Source organism: Bombina bombina, chromosome 2 (genome assembly GCF_027579735.1).
Source record: "Bombina bombina isolate aBomBom1 chromosome 2, aBomBom1.pri, whole genome shotgun sequence".
Classification (NCBI taxonomy): domain Eukaryota; kingdom Metazoa; phylum Chordata; class Amphibia; order Anura; family Bombinatoridae; genus Bombina; species Bombina bombina.
The window spans coordinates 1,185,277,183-1,185,297,422 of NC_069500.1; the positions used below are offsets into that span (position 1 = coordinate 1,185,277,183).

At 40.4% G+C, this 20,240-nt stretch overlaps 1 protein-coding gene across 1 annotated transcript in view; it reads right to left on the reverse strand.

The window, feature by feature from the left end:
- Positions 1-20,240, reverse strand: part of LOC128647469 (EF-hand calcium-binding domain-containing protein 6-like) — a 299,277-nt gene that overhangs the window by 205,701 nt on the left and 73,336 nt on the right. The window contains exons 7-8 of the mRNA XM_053700255.1: positions 12,994-13,094; positions 8,708-8,850 (exon numbers count right to left, since the gene is read on the reverse strand). Of these exons, the coding sequence (XP_053556230.1) occupies positions 8,708-8,850; positions 12,994-13,094 (244 nt within the window). The remainder of the gene's footprint in view (positions 1-8,707; positions 8,851-12,993; positions 13,095-20,240) is intronic.

The following is a 20,240-nucleotide window of genomic DNA, read 5'->3' on the forward strand; positions in this document are numbered from 1 at the left end:
ACTCAGCTTAAATACATTAACATCCCACCATGCCAGATTCACTCAGGTCTAGACCTTCTGCAAGAATGAATCAACCAGGCTTAAAGGGACAGTCTAGGCCAAAAAAAACTTTCATGATTCAGATAGAGCATGTAATTTTAAACAATTTACTTTTATCACCAATTTTGCTTTGTTCTCTTGGTATTCTTAGTTGAAAGCTTAACCTCAGGAGGTTCATATGCTAATTTCTTAGACCTTGAAGGCCACCTCTTTTCAGAACGCATTTTAACAGTTTTTCACCACTAGAGGGTGTTAGTTCATGTATTTCATATAGATAACACTGTGCTTGTGCACGTGAAGTTATCTGGGAGCAGGCACTGATTGGCTAAACTGCAAGTCTGTCAAAAGAACTGAAATAAAGGGGCAGTTTGCAGAGGCTTAGATACAAGATAATCACAGAGGTTAAAAGTATATTAATATAACTGCGTTGGTTATGCAAAACTGGGGAATGGGTAATAAAGGGATTATCTATCTATTAAAACAATAAAAATTCTGGTGTAGACTGTCCCTTTAACCTAAAAGGCAACTAGCGTATAATTCAGGATTCATAACAGGTTAAGCAACAAGGTGCCTGTAACTCCCCCGCCCCCACATATATGTATATTGTATAATGTTTCACTCACTCAGTGCTAACATTAGTTGAAGAGGATAATTGTGGCAGCACATGATAGTGCAATTACATAATGCTCTAATGGGTAAAAGTATTTCATTATTGCACCAGTACTCATTGCTAACTACAAGGTAAATGCTAACGCTTTTCCATGGTATATTAAAAAAAAAAAAAAATCCCTCTAAATATAAATATATATTCTAGTTATGGTGTAAATGAAGCATCAGAGTTGTGTGGCATTCTGCAAAGATCTGTAGGAAATCTTACAGTGCACCCATGAAATATCTTGTTAACTCTCACAATAAGACATATTTAACAAAACAAAACACATTTAAATGTCAGCTTTTTAAGATTGAATTCTTGCATACACCGCTATAATAAATATTAATAAAACAAATTCTATTGATATAGCAGCCATTTCTTTATTTATGCATTATTAATTATTCACAGCTTTACAAAAGATCTGCATGCAAATATGTTTAAAAGTGTTTAAAGCTGTTATTTTGTTAAAAACATGTGCCTTGATTTGCGGGCTTGAAACATGCGCCTTGAAAAGCCTTTCTGAAAAAGTTGGGACAGTATGGAAGATGCAAAAAACAAACAAAAAGAGTAATTTGAAAATTAAATTCACCCCGTACTATATTGAAAGCACATTATTAACACATTATTTTTACTTTGTGAATTTATTGGATTTTTGAAAATATACACTCATTTCAAATCCGATGACTGCAACACGTTCCAAAAAAAGTTGGGACAGGGGAAATTTAGGACTAATATCGATGTGACAAGTTTAAATAAGAAGGTGATGTGAAACAGGTGAGGCAATTGTGTAATCATAGTATATAAGGAGCCTCCAAAAAAGGCCTAGTCCATCAAGAGCAAGGATGGGTCGAGGCTCGTCAAACTGCCAACAGATGCGTCAGAGAATAATCGAACACTTTGATAGCAACATTCCCCAAAGACAAATCAGTAGTATTTTGGGCATTTCACCTTCTACAGTGCACAATATAATTAAAAGATTCAAGGAATACGGTCAAATCTCAGTGCGTCAAGGGCAAGGCCAAAAATCACTTCTGAATGCGCAGGATCTAATCCATCAAGAGCAAGGATGGGTCGAGGCTCATCAAACTGCCAACAGATGCATCAGAGAATAATCGAACACTTTGAGAACATCATTCAACAAAGACAAATCAGTAGGATTTTGGGCATTTCACCTTCTACAGTGCACAATATAATTAAAAGATTCAAGGAATCCGGTCAAATCTCAGTGCGTAAAGGGCAAGGCCAAAAATCACTTCTGAATGCGCGGGATCTCCGATCCCTCAGACCTCACTGTCTCAAAAACAGTCATAAGTCTGTAAGGGATATCCTGACATGGCCTCGGGAATACTTTGGTAAACCTTTGTCAGTTAACACCATCCACCGCTGCATCCACAGATGCAAGTTAAGGCTTTACTATGCAAAGCAGAAGCAATACATCAACACTGTCCAGAAGCACCGTCGACTTCTCTTGGCTCAGTCTCATCTGAGATGGACAGAAGCACAGTGGAATCGTGTTTTGTGATCCGACGAGTCAACATTTCAAATAGTTTTTGGAAAAAACAGCCTTCGTGTTCTACGGGCCAAAGAGGAAAAGGAGCATCCAAGCTGGTATCAGCGCCAGGTCCAGAAGCCAGCGTCTGTCATGGTATGGGGGTGTCAGGGTTTTTTCCCTGCTTTCTTTGCCATGTGCTGCTGGCCGCCATTTTACTCACCTCTCTTACTGAATCTGGTACAGAGTGTGTGATGCTGCTCATTTCCTGCACGCCCTCTTATGGCCAGACTGGTGAACATCATCCATGTGAGACAGGTTGCAGTCTCAAAATTGTGATGTAATCACTTATTATTTAAAGGACCTCTGTTCAGTATGCTTTGCCCTTGCCTTCGCTCAGAAAGGTTTGTGAGTTCCTGTGTTCCAGTTCCTGTGTATTACCTGGCTAGTCCGACATCCTTTCTGGTTCCTGATCCCTGGCTTGTTCTTGACTTTGCTGTTGTTCTTGTTCCTGATTCCGGCTCATCTGACTACTCGCTTTGGCTCCTGACTCGGCTCGTCTGACTACCAGCTGTGGCTTTGACTCCTGGCTTATTATTTGACTTGTGGACTTTTTTTATTATTTTTGTTATTAATAAAGGTGTGATTATTTTTGCACTTCTCGTTTCAGTCTGATTCCTGGCACCCTGACATTACGCAAGGGCCATGAATCCTGATGGTGCTTATAATCCACCTTTACTTTCCATCATTTCCAGGATGGATGAACAGGATCACCGCTTGGATCAATTTGCACTAGCCCTGCAAACCCTACTGACTGGCACTGCACATTTGGACCAGAATGTCCCACAAGTTATGGCTGCTCCTGTTTCCGCTGCTGCACCAAGTCCTACCAGGAGCATGTCCGGTTCTGCACCGCTACCTCAGCATTATGGAGGTGATCCTAATCAGTGCAGAGGGTTTTTGAACCAGATGGGCATTTACTTTGAGATGTTACCTCAGGCGTTTCCCTCTTACAGAGCTAAGGTGGGTTTTCTCATCTCTTTACTTTCTGACATGGCTCTTGCCTGGGCTAATTCCTTGTGGGAGACTAATAAACCTGTGATTTCTAATTACCCTGAATTTGTGGCCTCCTTTCGAAGGGTATTTGATGTTCTGGCTCGCTCCTCCTCTGCTGCCAAACGACTCATGTCCATTCAGCAAGGTACGAGATCTGTTGCTCAGTATGCCATTGAGTTACGTATGCTTGCCGCAGAGGTTGGTTGGAACAATGAAGCCCTTGTTGCCGCCTTCTTACATGGGCTCTCTGATGCGATTAAAGACGAAGTTGCTGACAAAGATTTACCAGAGGATCTCGAGGCTTTGGTGTCTTTTTTTAATCCTAATTGACATCAGACTCAGAGAGAGGCCCTCTTTCAAGGAGCACTTGCGGAAGCCTCCTGTTCCGTTGTCTCCTATATTGTCGTTTCCACCCATGCCTCCCTCTCCTCCCATGTCTCCTGGTCCTGAGTCACCAGGTACTGCTGTGCCGATGCAGTTTGGATTCACGCGTCTCTCCACAGTGGAGAGGGCCTTTAGGAGGAGGGAGGAGCTCTGCCTCTATTGCGGGTTACAGGACCACCTTTTGAAGTCTTGTCCTACACGGCCGGTTAAACGCTCGCACCTAAGGTCCTGTCGGGGGCAGACCTTGGGTGGTTTATCCTCGTCCCCGGAACCGCTAAGAGAGAAACCTTTGGTCATGGTTGTCCTTTCCTGGGAGGACTCCTCCATAGTCACCCAGGCTCTTGTTGACTCTGGTGCTGCGGGCTATTTCATTGACAGTGCTTTTGTATCACAGCACTCCATTCCTGTATTGCCTCGGTCCATTCCGCTTGCTATTGAGGCCATTGATGGCAGGCCCCTTCAGCCTGCACTCGTTACTTAAGAAACAACTCCGTTATCCATGGCTGTTGAGGCTCTCCATTTTGAAACCCTCCAGTTCCAGGTGATTAACTCTCCGCATTTTCTGGTTGTTCTGGGTTATCCATGGCTCCAAAAACACAATCCCAGTCTCGACTGGCGTAGGTCCGAAATTTTGTCATGGTCTCTGCAATGTATTTCCACTTGTCTTCGGAAACCAGTCAAAGTATGTGCACTTCTTCGGTATCTCACTTGCCTGAGGAGTACCGAGACGTTTTTGACAAGGTGTGTGCCGGTACATTGCCTCCACACCGGTCTTATGATTGTGCCATAGACCTGCAACCCGGAGCCATTCCTCCTCGGGGCTGGGTTTACCCTCTCTCAGTTGTGGAGAATTGTGCTGTGGAGGAGTATGTTGCTGATGCTCTGTCATGGGGGATCATCTGCAAATCCTGCTCTCCTGCAGGGGCTGGCTTCTTCTTTGTGAAGAAAAAGGGTGGCGAGTTAAGACCATGCATCGATTATAGGGGTCTTAATCGTCTTACCATTAAGAATGCTTACCCTATTCCGCTCATTACTGAATTCTTTGACCACCTCAAGGGAGCTACGGTCTTTTCTAAACCTGATTTGAGTGGAGCATACAATCTTGTTAGGATTAAGGAGGGCCACAAATGGAAAACAGCATTTAACACCAGGAGCGGGCATTATGAGTATCTTGTAATGCCCTTTAGCCTATGTAATGCTCCAGCTGTTTTCCAGGAATTTATTAATGATATCCTACGAGATATGTTGCAACAGTGTGTTGTGGTGTACTTGTATGATATCCTCATACACTCACCCACTCTTGAGGCTCATCGTTCTGATGTTATGCGGGTACTTCAGAGACTACGTGAGAACGGCCTGTTTTGTAAACTCGAGAAATGTGAGTTCCATCAGACACAAGTAACCTTCCTAGGTTATGTAATCTCCGTTGCAGGGTTCTCCATGGATCCTGACAAGTTGTCTGCAGTCCTGCAGGGGCCTCGCCCAGTTGGCCTTCACTCTATTCAATGTTTTTTGGGCTTTGCAATTACTATAGGAAGTTATTAAAAACTTTTCTTCCTTGGTTAAACCTATCACTGACATGACCCTTAAGGAGAATGATCCACTCCATTGGTCACCTACTGCCAATAAGGCTTTTGATAGTTTTAAGACTGCCTTTGCTGCCGCTCCAGTTCTGGCTTATCCTAACCCTGTCCTGCCTTTCATTCTTGAGGTCGATGCATCTGAGACTGGAGTAGGTGCCCTCTTGTCTCAATGTCCTATGCCTGATGGTTCCTTGCATCCTTGTGGTTTCTTCTCTAAGAAATTGTCTCCGGTGGAGTGCAATTATGAAATTGGCGACAGGAAATTACTGGCCATAATTTTGGCACTCAAGGAATGGAGGCATCTTCTCAAGGGTACTAGCGTACCAGTGCTCATTCTTACTGACCACAAGAATTTGACTTATCTATCCGAAGCAAAACGTTTGTCGCCCCGACAGGCCAGATGGGCGCTATTTTTGTCTCGGTTTAATTATGTGGTCTCCTACCTGCCTGGTAGTAAGAATGTTAGGGCTGATGCCCTCTCTCATCAATTTTGGCCTCTGTCCAAGGATGAGTCTGTACCTATTCCAGTTATACCTCCTGACCATATTTTGGCCACCATATGTACTAATTTGACTTCTCCCTTGGGGGAGGAGATCCTGGCTGCACAAACCAATGCACCTCCTGAGAAACCTAGTGGTAAGTGCTTTGTACCTGAGAATCATTGAACTAAACTATTGCACACTTACCACTATCCTAAAGCCGCAGGTCAACCGGGCAAGAACGAAATGATTTGGTCTGTCACTCGACTATTCTGGTGGCCAGGTCTTCGTTCTTATGCTGCTGTGTATGTTGCCTCCTGCTCAGTCTGTGCACAGAATAAGACTCCTCAACATCTTCCTGTGGGTCTTCTTCAACCTATTGCTAATGGTGAGCGTCCTTGGACACATCTTTCCATGGACTTCATTGTCGAGCTCCCTGTTTCCAGTGGCAATACTGTTATCCTAAAGGTGGTTGACCGTTTTTCTAAAATATCACATTGCATTCCCTTGAAGAAGTTACCTACTGCTCAGGAACTTGCTTCAATTTTTGTCCGGGAGGTCTTCCATTTACATGGGTTGCCCAAGGAGATAGTCTCGGACCGGGGTAGCCAGTTTGTCTCGAAATTTTGGCGTTCCTTTTGTGCTCAAATGGGGATCCAGCTTTCCTTCTCCTCGGCATATCACCCTCAATCCAATGGGGCTGCGGAATGGTATAATCAAGCTCTGGAACAGTTCCTCCGTTGCTATGTCTCAGATCACCACAATAATTGGTCTGAACTGTTGGGCAGAGTTCGTTCATAATAGTGCTATTAATGCTTCCTCCCAGTTATCCCCGTTTATGACGAATTATGGGTTTCAACCATCCTTGTTGCCCGATTCATTCATGTCTCAGGGTATTCCGGCTTTGGAGGAGCATCTCCGGTAACTCTGTTCCATGTGGGTGCAGATTCAGGATTGCCTTCATTGTTCTATGCAGCGTCAAAAGTTCCAGGCTGATCGTAGGCGTCTGCCCGCGCCTTCCTATCAGGTTGGTGAGAGGGTTTGGCTGTCCTCCCGCAATTTGAACCTTCATGTGCCTTCCAATAAACTGGCTCCCCGTTATTTTGGTCCTTTTCAGATACTCAGACGGGTCAATCCTGTGGCCTATGCTCTTGACCTTCCTCCTGCAATGCGCATCTCCAATGTTTTTCATGTCTCCCTCTTGAAACCATTGGTTTGTAATTGATTGACCACTGTGTTGCCTTGTCCCCATCCTATCTCTGTTGACAACCATGAAGAATATGAGGTCAGCAGTATTATTGACTCTCGTATGTCCAGGGGCCGCATACAGTATTTGGTTCACTGAAGGGGCTACGGTCCGGAGGAGCGTTCATGGGTTCCCTCCTCTGATGTTCATGCTCCCGCCCACCTCCGTGCCTTCCATGCCCATTTTCCCAATAAGCCTTTTATCCTCCCTCGGGGGAGGGGTCGTTGAGGGGAGAGTGCTGTCAGGGTTTTTTCCCTGATTTGTTTGCCATGTGCTGCTGGCAGCCATTTTACTCACCTCTCTTACTGAATCTGGTACAGAATATGTGATGCTGCTCATTTCCTGCATGCCCTCTTATGGCCAGACTGGTGAACATCATCCGTGTGAGACAGGTTGCAGTCTCAGAATTGTGATGTCATCACTTATTATTTAAAGGGCCTCTGTTCAGTATGCTTCGCTCTTGCGTTGTCTCAGACCTGTTTGTGAGTTCCTGTGTTCCAGTTCCTGTGTATTACCTGGCTAGTCTGACATCCCTTATGGTTCCTGATCCCTGGCTTGTTCTTGACTTTGCTGTTCTCCTTGTTCCTGATTCCGGCTCATCTGACTACTCGCTTCGGTTCCTGACTCGGCTCGTCTGACTACCAGCTCTGGCTTTGACCCCTGGCTTATTATTTGACTTGTGGACTTTTTATTATTTTTGTTATTAATAAACGTGTGATTATTTTTGCACTTCTCGTCTCAGTCTGATTCCTGGCACCCTAACAGGGGGTGTGTCAGTGCCCATGGCATGAGTGACTTGCACATCTGTGAGGGCACCATTAATGCAAAAAGATATGTGTACATTTTGGAGCAACATATGTCTTTTCCAAGGAAGTCCCTGCATTTTCCAGCAGGACAACGCCAAACCACATTCTGCCCGTATTACAATAGCATGGTTGCGTAAGCAGAGAGTGTGGGAGCTAGCATGGCCTGCCTGCAGTCTTGACCTGTCTCTGATTGACAAATACGTGGTGCATTATGAAGTGCAGACCAAGGCAACAAAGGCCCCATACAGTTGCGCAGCTGAAGACATGCATAATAGATGAATGGGGGAAATTATGCTTGCTAAACTTAACCAACTGTTGTCTTCAGTGCCCAAATGCTTAATAAGTGTTATTAAAAGAAAAGGTGATGTTACACAGTAGTAAACAGTCGACTGTCCCAACTTTATTGTTACATGTTGCAGTCATCAGATTTAAAATGAGTGTATATTTAAAAAATATATTAAATTCACAAAGTAAAACATCAAATAATGTGTTAATAATGTGTTTTTAATATAGTACAGGGTGAATTGAGTTTTCAAATGACTCTTTTTGTTTGTTTTTTGCATTTTCCATACTGTCCCAAATTTTTTGGAATAGGGGTTGTAGTTTATCTGACTTCTTTTGCTGTGGCCAATTAGGGACATTTATAAACTAACTCCTATATGTATTAACCAATCACTGTTCCCCATGTAGGAGGGTCAGGGTTTTGCATTCCGCTTGGTGTTGGAGATAATACCATTTTTAGAGTTAAATTACAGGAAAAGCAGGCAAAATAAATGTTGAAAGTTCATTAAATTTTTTTTATTATATAAAATATACAGGATCCCCATAGAATCTATGGATCTCATATAAGCATTCCTTATTTTAAGTCAAGCTTTAATGTATTTGGTCCATAGTGTGTTTATTTTAATATTTGTTTATATCAGTGAAACTTTTTTTTCCTCAGTAATGAAAATACAATAAAAATAATGAATACCTTCCCAGTTCTATGTGGGTCATGCTTTTCAAATTCTTCTTTCATAGTCCGGAAACCCTCTCGGAATTTGTCTTTTAGCCATTTTTCTATGCTGATCGAAGTCTTCCTTTCCCATTCTGCTTTTGATATTTCTCTAGGTTGTCCTATGTATGGGTGAAAGTAAATACAACTCATCTACATATTTCCACATCTGTTTTTAATGTAATGGCATTTGTTAATTGACCCCTTTCAGAGAAAAAAAACTTTCCAAAAAACTTTCCAAAAAAATACCAGAGAATTGTTTATTTACCTCTCAAAACTATATATCTTTTTTAAGTAGACAACTTTTTCACAAACTTTGGGTTTCTCACTAAAATTATTTAATACTGCTTGACACAAATGATTGTAAAAGCTTCTCTGGGATCCCCTTTGTTCAGAAACAGCAGACATGCATTTCTTTGCCATTGTTTTTTGGTAATTAGAAGGTCTCAAATTACAGCTGCGCACCACAGTTCTGAAATTCCCGACAGTGAAGGGGTTACTTAATTAGCTGGTAAGGGAAATACTATCTTAAAATGTTATGCACACCCTGCAACATGTGTAACTCATAAGTGTCCAGGAAAACATGGCCGAGGTGGCAACCCTATCTCACCCCCACTAGTGGCAGCCATCTTTGGTACTGGCAGTACCTAATATGTTTGTGTTTTTCTTTTATTTAATTAATTCATTATATAATTTTTTTCTGTAGTGTATTGGTCCTCCATTTCCCCCTCCCTGCAATCATTTTGTAGGGTGCCTCCAACCCCCCCATTTCACCTTTCTGTAGTGCAGTGCCCCAGTGGCATCACTGGGGGATGTGGGGGCTGCAGACTTCACCCAGGTGACACTCATCAGGGGGTGACACCAGGGGCGGAATTATTACGCTGCTTTTTATAAAATTAACTGCTGCTGCCATCCATGTAATGTATACTTGTGGTGCCTGGTGCGGGGGCAGTGCTTTTTTTTTTGTAAGCATATACTAAAAATGGCAAACATCATATTTGTCATCATGCTTAGTTGCATTTGCAACTTGCAGGATGACTTGAGATTCATGATGACTCCAGATTGCATAGAGCGGACCCTTCCTTCAGGGGAGGGGCTTGCCATTAGCGGAGGAATAACAGTGGATCATCTGCTCTACTGGCTCCTGTCCTATTGCAAAAAATAGTGATGGTCTGGCTAGGGGCTACCATTGTCGCCTCCTCAGGTGGGTCACACTGTCACAGATAGACTCACAGTAAAAGCCTTGTTGTTTTAAAAAGTTAAGGATTTTTTGTTAAAAAAAATAGAAGCAGTTATTGGCAATTTTAAATATTTTACTATAGCACTGAAACTATTCTTGCTATGAGTAATTCATTTCACACACAAAAAATAGCTGAATGAGGTTTGAGGCCACCTTCTTCCACATTTATTTGCTCCGGAAGTTCACAAATGCACATATCTAGTGCAAAGGAAAGATTTGCCCGAGAATAAAATGCTGATTTTTTTTTACAAAAAATTATTAGTTGATCAAATAATTATAATAAAAATAATAATAACAATAATAATAAATAAGTGTAAAGTTTTAGTATACGTACATAGAAGCAACCCTCATGTTGTGCAACCAATAACTGTGTGCAACCAATAACTGTGTGATATATAGCAGTGTTAAACATCTGCACTTCCATTTTTAACAGGAATTGGAAAGCCAAAAATTTTCAGAATGAGATGATATGTGAAACAAACCATTCATATTGACTTAAAAGGACACAAACCCCAAATATTTTTCTTTCACGATTCAGATAAAGAATAAAATTTTAAGCAACTTTCTAATTTACTCTTTACACATTTTTCTTCATTCTCTTTCTAGCTTTATTTGAAAAAGCAGGAATGTAAGCATAGGAGCTGGCCCATCTTTGGGTCAGCACCTGGTTAGCGCCTGCTGATTGGTGGCTAAAATTGCATGCTCTTTCTGAATCATGAAAGAAAAAAATTGGGTTTTGTGTCCCTTTAAATATTTGCATTCAGATTCTAATAAATATTAAACATGACTCCATTTTCCATATTTATTGTAGTTTTAAAACAAAAAATGGAAGTCCCTTTAATGAATAAAGAAACTAATGCAAGAAAAAAAAATTGTGGATTAGTTCAATAGGTTAAAACTATTCGTTATTCAATAACGATTTACCCATGTCCTTGTCAGATGATAGATTACTGTGTCATTTGCATTTCACCCTACTCTAGTGGCTTTAAAAAATTTAATTCATTAAAGCTCTCCATTCTTTTGTGAGACGTGTAGTGTTATCTCAGATGCTAAAGGGGAAGAATAAGGTAATGATACAAGATGTTAGCCTGGATAAAGAGGATAGGCTGGTCCTAGCAGATCTGGAAGACAATTATTCTGAATCTAATGTGGGTATTGCGCTTACTTTGACTAATGTAGACCATGAATCACAGATTACAGTTACTTCTGATACCTCAATATTCAAAACATAGACAGACTGATGAGAAACTGCCTGCTTGGGTTTGCCAGGCTTGCAGTCTGTTGATCTGTCGATATATTCCAAAAAAGGGGGCTGTACCGTGAAGTGCCAATGAGTGGCAATGTTTCTCCCATAGAAAATAATAGTAAATATTCTGCAAAACTCCCCTGACATTGCTACTCGTCAGCACTATTAGCAAAGGGGGGCCGTATTAAGTGATGCGGTATCAGGACAGTTGGAGTATTTTGTGATAGGATATCAGGACAGTGCAGTTGGGGTATTTAGGTTTGGGGGTATCAGGGAAGTACATCAAATTGGGTTATTTTATAATGGGGTTATGAGGACAGTACAGTTTATGTATTTTGTGATGGGGGTATCTGGACAGTACAGTTGGGGTATTTAGCAATAGAGGTATGAGCATGGGGCAGTTGGGGTATTTAGTGATTGGGGTATAAGGACAGTGCAGCTTAGTTATTTAGTGATGGGGTGTCAGGAAAGAGCATTTGGGGTATTTAGTAATTGGGGTGTCAGGGCAGTACAGTTGTGGTATTTAGTGATGGGGTGTCAGGGCAGTACAGCTGGGGTATTCAGTAATAGGGGTATCAAGACAGTATAGTTGGGGTATTTAGTGAAGGAGTATCAGGACAGGAAAGTTGGGGTATTAAGTAATAGGGGTATCAGGACAGTACAGTTGAGTAATTTAGTGATAGGGGTATCAGGGCAGTGTAGTTGGGGTATTTAGTAATAGAGGTATAAGGAAAGTACAGTTAGGTATTTAGTAATAGGGGTATCAGGACAATGTAGTTGGGGTATTTAGTAATAGAGGTATCAGGACAGTACAGTTGGGGTATTTAGTAATAGAGGTATCAGGACAGTACAGTTGAGGTATTTAATGATTGGGGTATCAGGACAGTGCAGTTGGGGTATTTAGTAAGGGAGGTATCAGGACAGTGCAGTTGGGGTATTTAGTAATGGGGGTATCAGGACAGTACAGTTGAGGTATTTAATGATTGGGGTATCAGGACAGTGCAGTTGGGGTATTTAGTAAGGGGGGTATCAGGACAGTGCAGTTGGGGTATTTAGTAATGGGGGTATCAGGACAGTGCAGTTGGGGTATTTAGCGATGGGGAAAGCATGGTCAGGTTTTTTGTGGTGAGGATCAGATGAGTGGTGGTAATGGCTAAAATTTGCTGGGGAGTTAACAGAGTGTAATTTCGTTTTGATGGTCTGCATTGATTTTAATAGTCTTAAAACCAGGATTTGCAAACCAGAGAGTGGTCAGTGCAGCAGTGCTTGGTGCTGCACGTATTAGAGACATAGAATTCTGAAGCTATTATGCCATAGCAGCTCCCATAGAGCATAATAATAGTAAAAGATGCATAGACGCTGCTCCCCTGCCTGAACAGGCTCTATTACAATGCTTGAATGGCTCTAGTACAATGACTTACAAGCTACTTTTGATAGGGGCAGTTCTGAAACACTGTTATACAACTTCTTATACCAAGAGGGGCGCCCATAGGATCTATCCCAAATGTTTTCCCTCCACTTATTACACATTATATTACAAAGTCTGTGCACAAATCCCAATCTGAATGGTCTGCCGCAAGTACAAAATTAGCCACATTTTAAAAGCATAAGAAAAAAATGACCTGCACACTCTCCTTTTGCGTATACATTTGGGTATAGTGTATATTAAAAAAAGTTTGAATTTGAATCCTTATTACGACATAACAATTTTGGGTCCTTCCTTATATATAAACATGACTGCATGTGAGTGATAGGGATAAGTAGGTAGTCTTTTCTTACCTTTGATGTCTGCATTGTTTGAAGACTGATTACGCATTTCATTCCCAAGCCTTTTAAGAAGTGCATCTCCCTGGATAGCTCCCATACCGTCAGCATCATACCTGCATAAAGGTAACATCAGACTGTCTAAATGCAACTTCAGAAGTCCATCAATAAAGCACAATGTGCATGAGAGAATTTACAGTACGGATGTACACAGAGTACCAAACATATCTATAATCAAACCCTTTATCTGTAAACACGCAAACAGGTCAATAAAAATCTCTAAGTGCTCTGTCATGTCTTTAAATTAAAATCTAAGTCTCAACAAAAGAATAATTAGATCCACAAAACAGAATAAAAAAACAACATGTTTGCTATCCTGATAAATTAATTTTTTGTCATGGTGGTGAGAGTCCACAAGCTTGAAGAGCACTTAATCCCTTCCCACCTCTGTTTTATTCTAGTCTGATGTATAGCCAAGAAAAGGAGAAGTAGAAAAGGTTGGAAAGGACAAATCAGGGAAAATGAGGTACAAATTAGAAATGCCGCCAGAAAAAAAATTAAGTAAAGAATAAAACTGGGCAGGTCTCATGGACTCTCACCACCATAAAATGAGGTAAGTGTAACTTTTGTTTTCTTTCATAAGGTGGTGAAAATCCATGAGCCTTTACTCCTGGGAGCTAATACCCAAGCTGTGGAGTCCACGAGTAATTGGATGAGGCAAAAAATATTTTAAGCAAATCTTGATAAAGCCAGGGTTGCTGGCGAAACATGTTGATATCTGTGTGAACACCAAGAAAGAAAAAGCCTGTTTTTTTCCTGCGTACAGAAGTACTTAAGTGCAGGAGATTGAGGAACTACAAACACAAAAGCTAACTTGCGCAAGTTACAGAAACAAAAGGATTGTCTACAGTTTGGTGCTGTAATCAGAGCACTTCTACAAAGACCAGTGACAAGGTAACACAAAGAAAATTACCTACCGGAACCCCTTGTCTGAGAGTCAAACTGAGGACACATAGGAACCGCTGGGAAGCCGTGAGTAGTAACAGCTCACAAGAGAGGGTAAGAAAATCACCCCTAAACACTGTTTGGAACATTCCTTTTCTACAAATTAAGCTCACTGAGGATACAAAGAGGTAACTGTGAAACCGTAATATATCACAACATAAATATAAGGATAAAGAACACAGCCCTCAGTAATTTATCTCCAATTACTTACAAATGCTTTGATGAACTTTTTAGATACACAAAATTACAACCAATATAAGTAAACAGCCATTGTGGGGACACCATTTATAATCTTGCATTTAAATTGTTTTAACTAATTGTTAGTTTTTGCTACATATTTGTAATTTTAAAGTTGATGAAATATAGATATAAAATATCAAATAGAGACAAATATTATTAATTGTGTTGAAATAAAAGAATACATTCTATCTAAAATCTTTGAACAAAGGATACAAAAGAGCAGATAAATCCTTTTATTTGTGTATGAAACAAATGTATATCTGAATTTTAGAAATTTTATGAATTGATCGATATAGTGTTGCAACACTTAGGGATTGTGATTTATTTTATCTTGGTATTATCATGTTTTTATTTTGAAAATAAATTGTAGAAGAATTTTTCACTTATTCTGTCCAAGGTCCAGTTTTTTCTACATATTTAGCTAACGACCTCCATACACACCTTTATCCCTTTTGCAGATTAAGCGCCTAATCTCCATAACTTTTTCAAAAAATATTTTAAGGCAGGTACCTACGTACCAGACATTGATGCCTGAAGGATTTTCCTACCAAACATATAAAAGTGGTAGAAAATAGAGAGACTATGTTGCAGCTTTGCAAATGTATTTAATATAATCCTCATTCTGGAAAATCCAGTAAAAGGAAACTGATCAAGAAAAATGTGCAAAATTGTGTTTTGAAGTAGACTACCCTGCCTCAAAGTAACCCTTGGAATCAAGAGACTTAGCCAAAAGGATCTCTGGCCTTGGCGTGCACAAATTAACCTTTGTAATTTAAAATTAGAGTTCTAATTCTCTTAGAATATCTAAATAAAGTAAGAGACCATCAAATGAATTATTTGGATTAGGACAAGGAGAATGGGCTAGAATCTCCTGATTAATGGTATCCAAAAATTACTGTAAGTAAAAAAAATCATATTTAGTCTTTAAAACAGTCTTATCTTGATGAAAATAAGACAAGAAAGTTTGCAAGAAAGAGCAAAAATTCAGAAAATCTTCCACTAGAAAATATTGATAAAAGCAACAAAAAACTTTAAAGCTGAAGAAGGTAAATGTGAAAAGCATGCAGGTTCAAAAAGAGAAACCTGTAAGGTCTGAACAAAGCCCTGATATCAAGAAGCTTAGCAGATTTCCAATAGAATGAAACAGAATTGGAAAACATTATTCCAACGAAATAGCAAAAATAATTATTGGAATTCTAAAACCATGACAGATAAAAACTCTCGGCTAGATTTAGAGTTCTGCGGCCAAAGGGGTGCGTTAGCTACGCGTGCTTTTTCCCCCCCCGCACCTTTTAAATACCGCTGGTATGTAGAGTTCACAGAATGGCTGCGTTAGGCTCCAAAAAAGGGAGCGCAGAGCATATTTACCGCCACTGCAACTCTAAATACCAGCGTTGCTTACGGATGCGGCCAGCTTAAAAAACGTGCTCGTGCACGATTCCCCCATAGAAAACAATGGGGTCGTTTGAGTTGAAAAAAAAACTAACACCTGCAAAAAACCAGCGTTCAGCTCCTAACGCAGCCCCATTGTTTACTATGGGGAAACACTTCCTATGTCTGCACCTAACACCCTAACATGTACCCCGAGTCTAAACACCCCTAACCTTACACTTATTAACCCCTAATCTGCCGCCCCCGCTATCGCTGACACCTGCATATTTTTTTAACCCCTAATCTGCCGCTCCGTATACCGCCGCAACCTACATTATACCTATGTACCCCTAATCTGCTGCCCCTAACACTGCCGACCCCTATATTATATTTATTAACCCATAATCTGCCCCCCACAACGTCGCCGCCAGCTACCTACAATAATTAACCCCTAATCTGCCGATCGGATCTCGCCGCTAGTCTAATAAATGGATTAACCCCTAAAGCTAAGTCTAACCCTAACACTAACACTCCCCTAAGTTAAATATAATTTAAATCTAACGAAATAAGTCCTAGATTTAGAGTTGGGCGGTAGCCGTCAAAACCAGCGTTAGAGGCTCCTAACGCTGGTTTTTACCGCCCTCTGGTATTTGGAGCCAGTCATTAAAGGGTCTAACGCTCACTTTCCAGCCGCGACTTTTCCATACCGCAGATCCCCTTACGTCAATTGCGTATCCTATCTTTTCAATGGGATCTTTCTAACGCTGGTATTTAGAGTCGTGGCTGAAGTGAGCGTTAGAAATCTAACGACAAAACTCCAGCCGCAGAAAAAAAGTCAGTAGTTAAGAGCTTTCTGGGCTAACGCCGGTTCATAAAGCTCTTAACTACTGTGCTCTAAAGTACACTAACACCCATAAACTACCTATGTACCCCTAAACCGAGGTCCCCCCACATAGCCGCCACTCTACTAAAAATTTTTAACCCCTAATCTGCCGTCCGCACGCCGCCACAAGGTACGTTATACTTATGTACCCCTAATTTGCTGCCCCTAACACCGCCGACCCCTATATTATATTTATTAACCCCTTATCTGCCCCCCTCAACGTCGCCTCCACCTGCCTACACTTATTAACCCCTAATCTGCCGACCGGACCGCGCCGCTATTATAATAAAGTTATTAACCCCTAATTCGCCTCACTCCCGCCTCAATAACACTATAATAAATAGTATTAACCCCTAATCTGCCCTCCCTAACATCGCCGACACCTAACTTCAAGCATTAACCCCTAATCTGCCGACCGGAGCTCACCGCTATTCTAATAAATTTTTTAACCCCTAAAGCTAATTCTAACCCTAACCCTAACACCCCCCTAACTTAAATATAATTTAAATCTAATGAAATAAATTAACTATTATTAAATAAATTATTCCTATTTAAAGCTAAATACTTACCTGTAAAATAAACCCTAATATAGCTACAATATAAATTATAATTATATTGTAGCTATTTTAGGATTAATATTTATTTTACAGGCAACTTTGTAATTATTTTAAACAGGTACAATAGCTATTAAATAGTTAATAACTATTTAATAGCTAAAATAGTTAAAATAATTACAAAATTACCTGTAAAATAAATCCTAACCTAAGTTACAGTTAAACCTAACACTTCACAATCAATAAATTAATTAAATAAATAAACTACCTACAATTACCTACAATTAAACCTAACACTACACTATCAATAAATTAATTAAATAAAATACCTACAAATAACTACAATGAAATAAACTAACTAAAGTACAAAAATAAAAAAGAACTAAGTTACAAAAAATAAAAAAATATTTACAAACATTAGAAAAATATTACAACAATTTTAAACTAATTACACCTACTCTAAGCCCCCTAATAAAATAACAAAGCCCCCCAAAATAAAAAAATGCCCTACCCTATTCTAAATTTAAAAAGTTCAAAGCTCTTTTAGCTTACCAGCCCTGAAAAGGGCCCTTTGCGGGGCATGCCCCAAAGAATTCAGCTCTTTTGCCTGTAAAAAAAAACCATACAATACCCCCCCAACATTACAACCCACCACCCACATACCCCTAATCTAACCCAAACCCCCCCTTAAATAAACCTAACACTAAGCCACTGAAGATCTCCCTACCTTGTCTTCACCTCACCGGGTTCAGCGATCGGTCCAGAAGAGGGTCCGAAGTCTTGATCCAAGCGGCGGCTGAAGAACTCCATCATCGGGCTGAAGTCGGAAGTCCATCATCCAATCCGCATCTTCAATCTTCTTTCTTCCGGAGCGGAGCGGAGCCATCTTCATCCCAGCCGACGCGGATCCAACCTCTTCAAGCGACGCCTACTCGCCGAATGACGGTTCCTTTAAATGACGTCATCCAAGATGGCGTCCCTCGAATTCCGATTGGCTGATAGGATTCTATCAGCCAATCGGAATTAAGGTAGGAATATTCTGATTGGCTGATGGAATCAGCCAGATTCAAGTTCAATCCGATTGGCTGATCCAATCAGCCAATCAGATTGAGCTCGCATTCTATTGGCTGATCGGAACAGCCAATAGAATGCAAGCTCAATCTGATTGGCTGATTGGATCAGCCAATCGGATTGAACTTGAATCTGATTGGCTGATTCCATCAGCCAATCAGAATATTCCTACCTTAATTCTGATTGGCTGATAGAATCCTATCAGCCAATCGGAATTCGAGGGACGCCATCTTAAGGAACCGTCATTCGGTGAGTAGGCGTCGCTTGAAGAGGTTGGATCCGCGTCGGCTGGGAAGAAGATGGCTCCGCTCCGGAAGAAAGAAGATTGAAGATGCGGCTTGATAGAAGACTTCATCCCGATGATGGACTTCCGACTTCAGTCCGATGATGGAGTTCTTCAGCCGCCGCTTGGATCAAGACTTCGGACCCTCTTCTGGACCGATCGCTGAACCAGGTGAGGTGAAGACAAGGTAGGGAGATCTTCAGGGGCTTAGTGTTAGGTTTATTTAAGGGGGGTTTGGGTTAGATTAGGGGTATGTGGGTGGTGGGTTGTAATGTTGGGGGGGTATTGTATGTTTTTTTTTTACAGGCAAAAGAGCTGAATTCTTTGGGGCATGCCCCACAAAGGGCCCTTTTCAGGGCTGGTAAGGTAAAAGAGCTTTGAACTTTTTAAATTTAGAATAGGGTAGGGCATTTTTTTATTTTGGGGGGCTTTGTTATTTTATTAGGGGGCTTAGAGTAGGTGTAATTAGTTTAAAATTGTAATATTTTTCTAATGTTTGTAAATATTTTTTTATTTTTTGTAACTTAGTTCTTTTTTATTTTTTGTACTTTAGTTAGTTTATTTAATTGTATTTATTTGTAGGTATTGTATTTAATTAATTTATTGATAGTGTAGTGTTAGGTTAGGTTTCTTCAGCCAAGACTCTAAATACCGGAGTTAGAAAAATCCCATTGAAAAGATAGGATACGCAAATGGCGTAGGGGGATCTGCGGTATGGAAAAGTCGCGGCTGCAAAGTGAGCGTTAGACCCTTTCCTGACTGACTCCAAATACCAGAGGGCGGTAAAAACCAGCGTTAGGAGCCTCTAACTCTGGTTTTGACGGCTACCGCCCAACTCTAAATCTAGCTGTCTGGTTTTCATAGCAGGAAGAAACAACTTTCCAAATAGTTGTAACAGGATTTAAGACCTGAAATAAGGAACTCAATACAGCATCAAAGAAACCTCTTTGGTATAAAAAACAGGTATTCAATCTCCAATCTATGAAGATGATGGACTCAAAATCTTGATGATTGGAGAAACCTGGACATCTGAATCCAATTAGCAAACAAAGCAGTCAGATTTATGAAGAATACTATATTCAATTTGAACTATAACTCTTGGAAACAGAAGTCAGCAAGTCTATCTCTGGGAAAACCCATTGTTTCACAATCAAGGAAAATAAACATTCCTATGGACGGGATTACCTACTAAGGAAATCTGCTCCCCCTTCCCAAAGTGCAAACAAAAACATTGAGCCTTCCATCATTGCTAAGGAACTGCAAGTTCACTTTGGTGATGGATATAAGCTACAGCAGTAACATTGTTTGAATTAAAACTTGGATAGGGCTCTCCTTTTAGCTTGATATCAGGCCGAAACGCGTCGACATAACTGGTGAGATTTACTCTGATATTCTAAGCAAGTAATTTACACTATTTTGAGTACTGTTTTCTCTTTTTTTTCCCACAGGTTTTTATTATATTATATGGGATTTTAGCAAGTCATTTTTTAAAGTTTTGTATAGTTTTTTATTGTTCTATCTACTTTTCACAGGATTTAAACCACACCCATCATAGGATGCATCACTCCAATTAACATTGGGACCTTTTCACTATTTTTTCACAGTTTTATTGTTTCATTTTTTCTTTTTTCCATTTTTTCATTTTTTCTTGTTTAGTTTACATTTTTTATCACACGTTTTTTGGACTTAATTTTTTGTGCTTTGTTGTTTGTCATTTTGTTTTCATAACACTTTGGACACCTATTCACCTAAGATAGACATTCACATTATCAATGTTGGATACATTCACTGGATTACTTCACTTTTGGACATTTAATATTATTGAATTTCACCAAGTTTTTTCTTTCATTGGTAT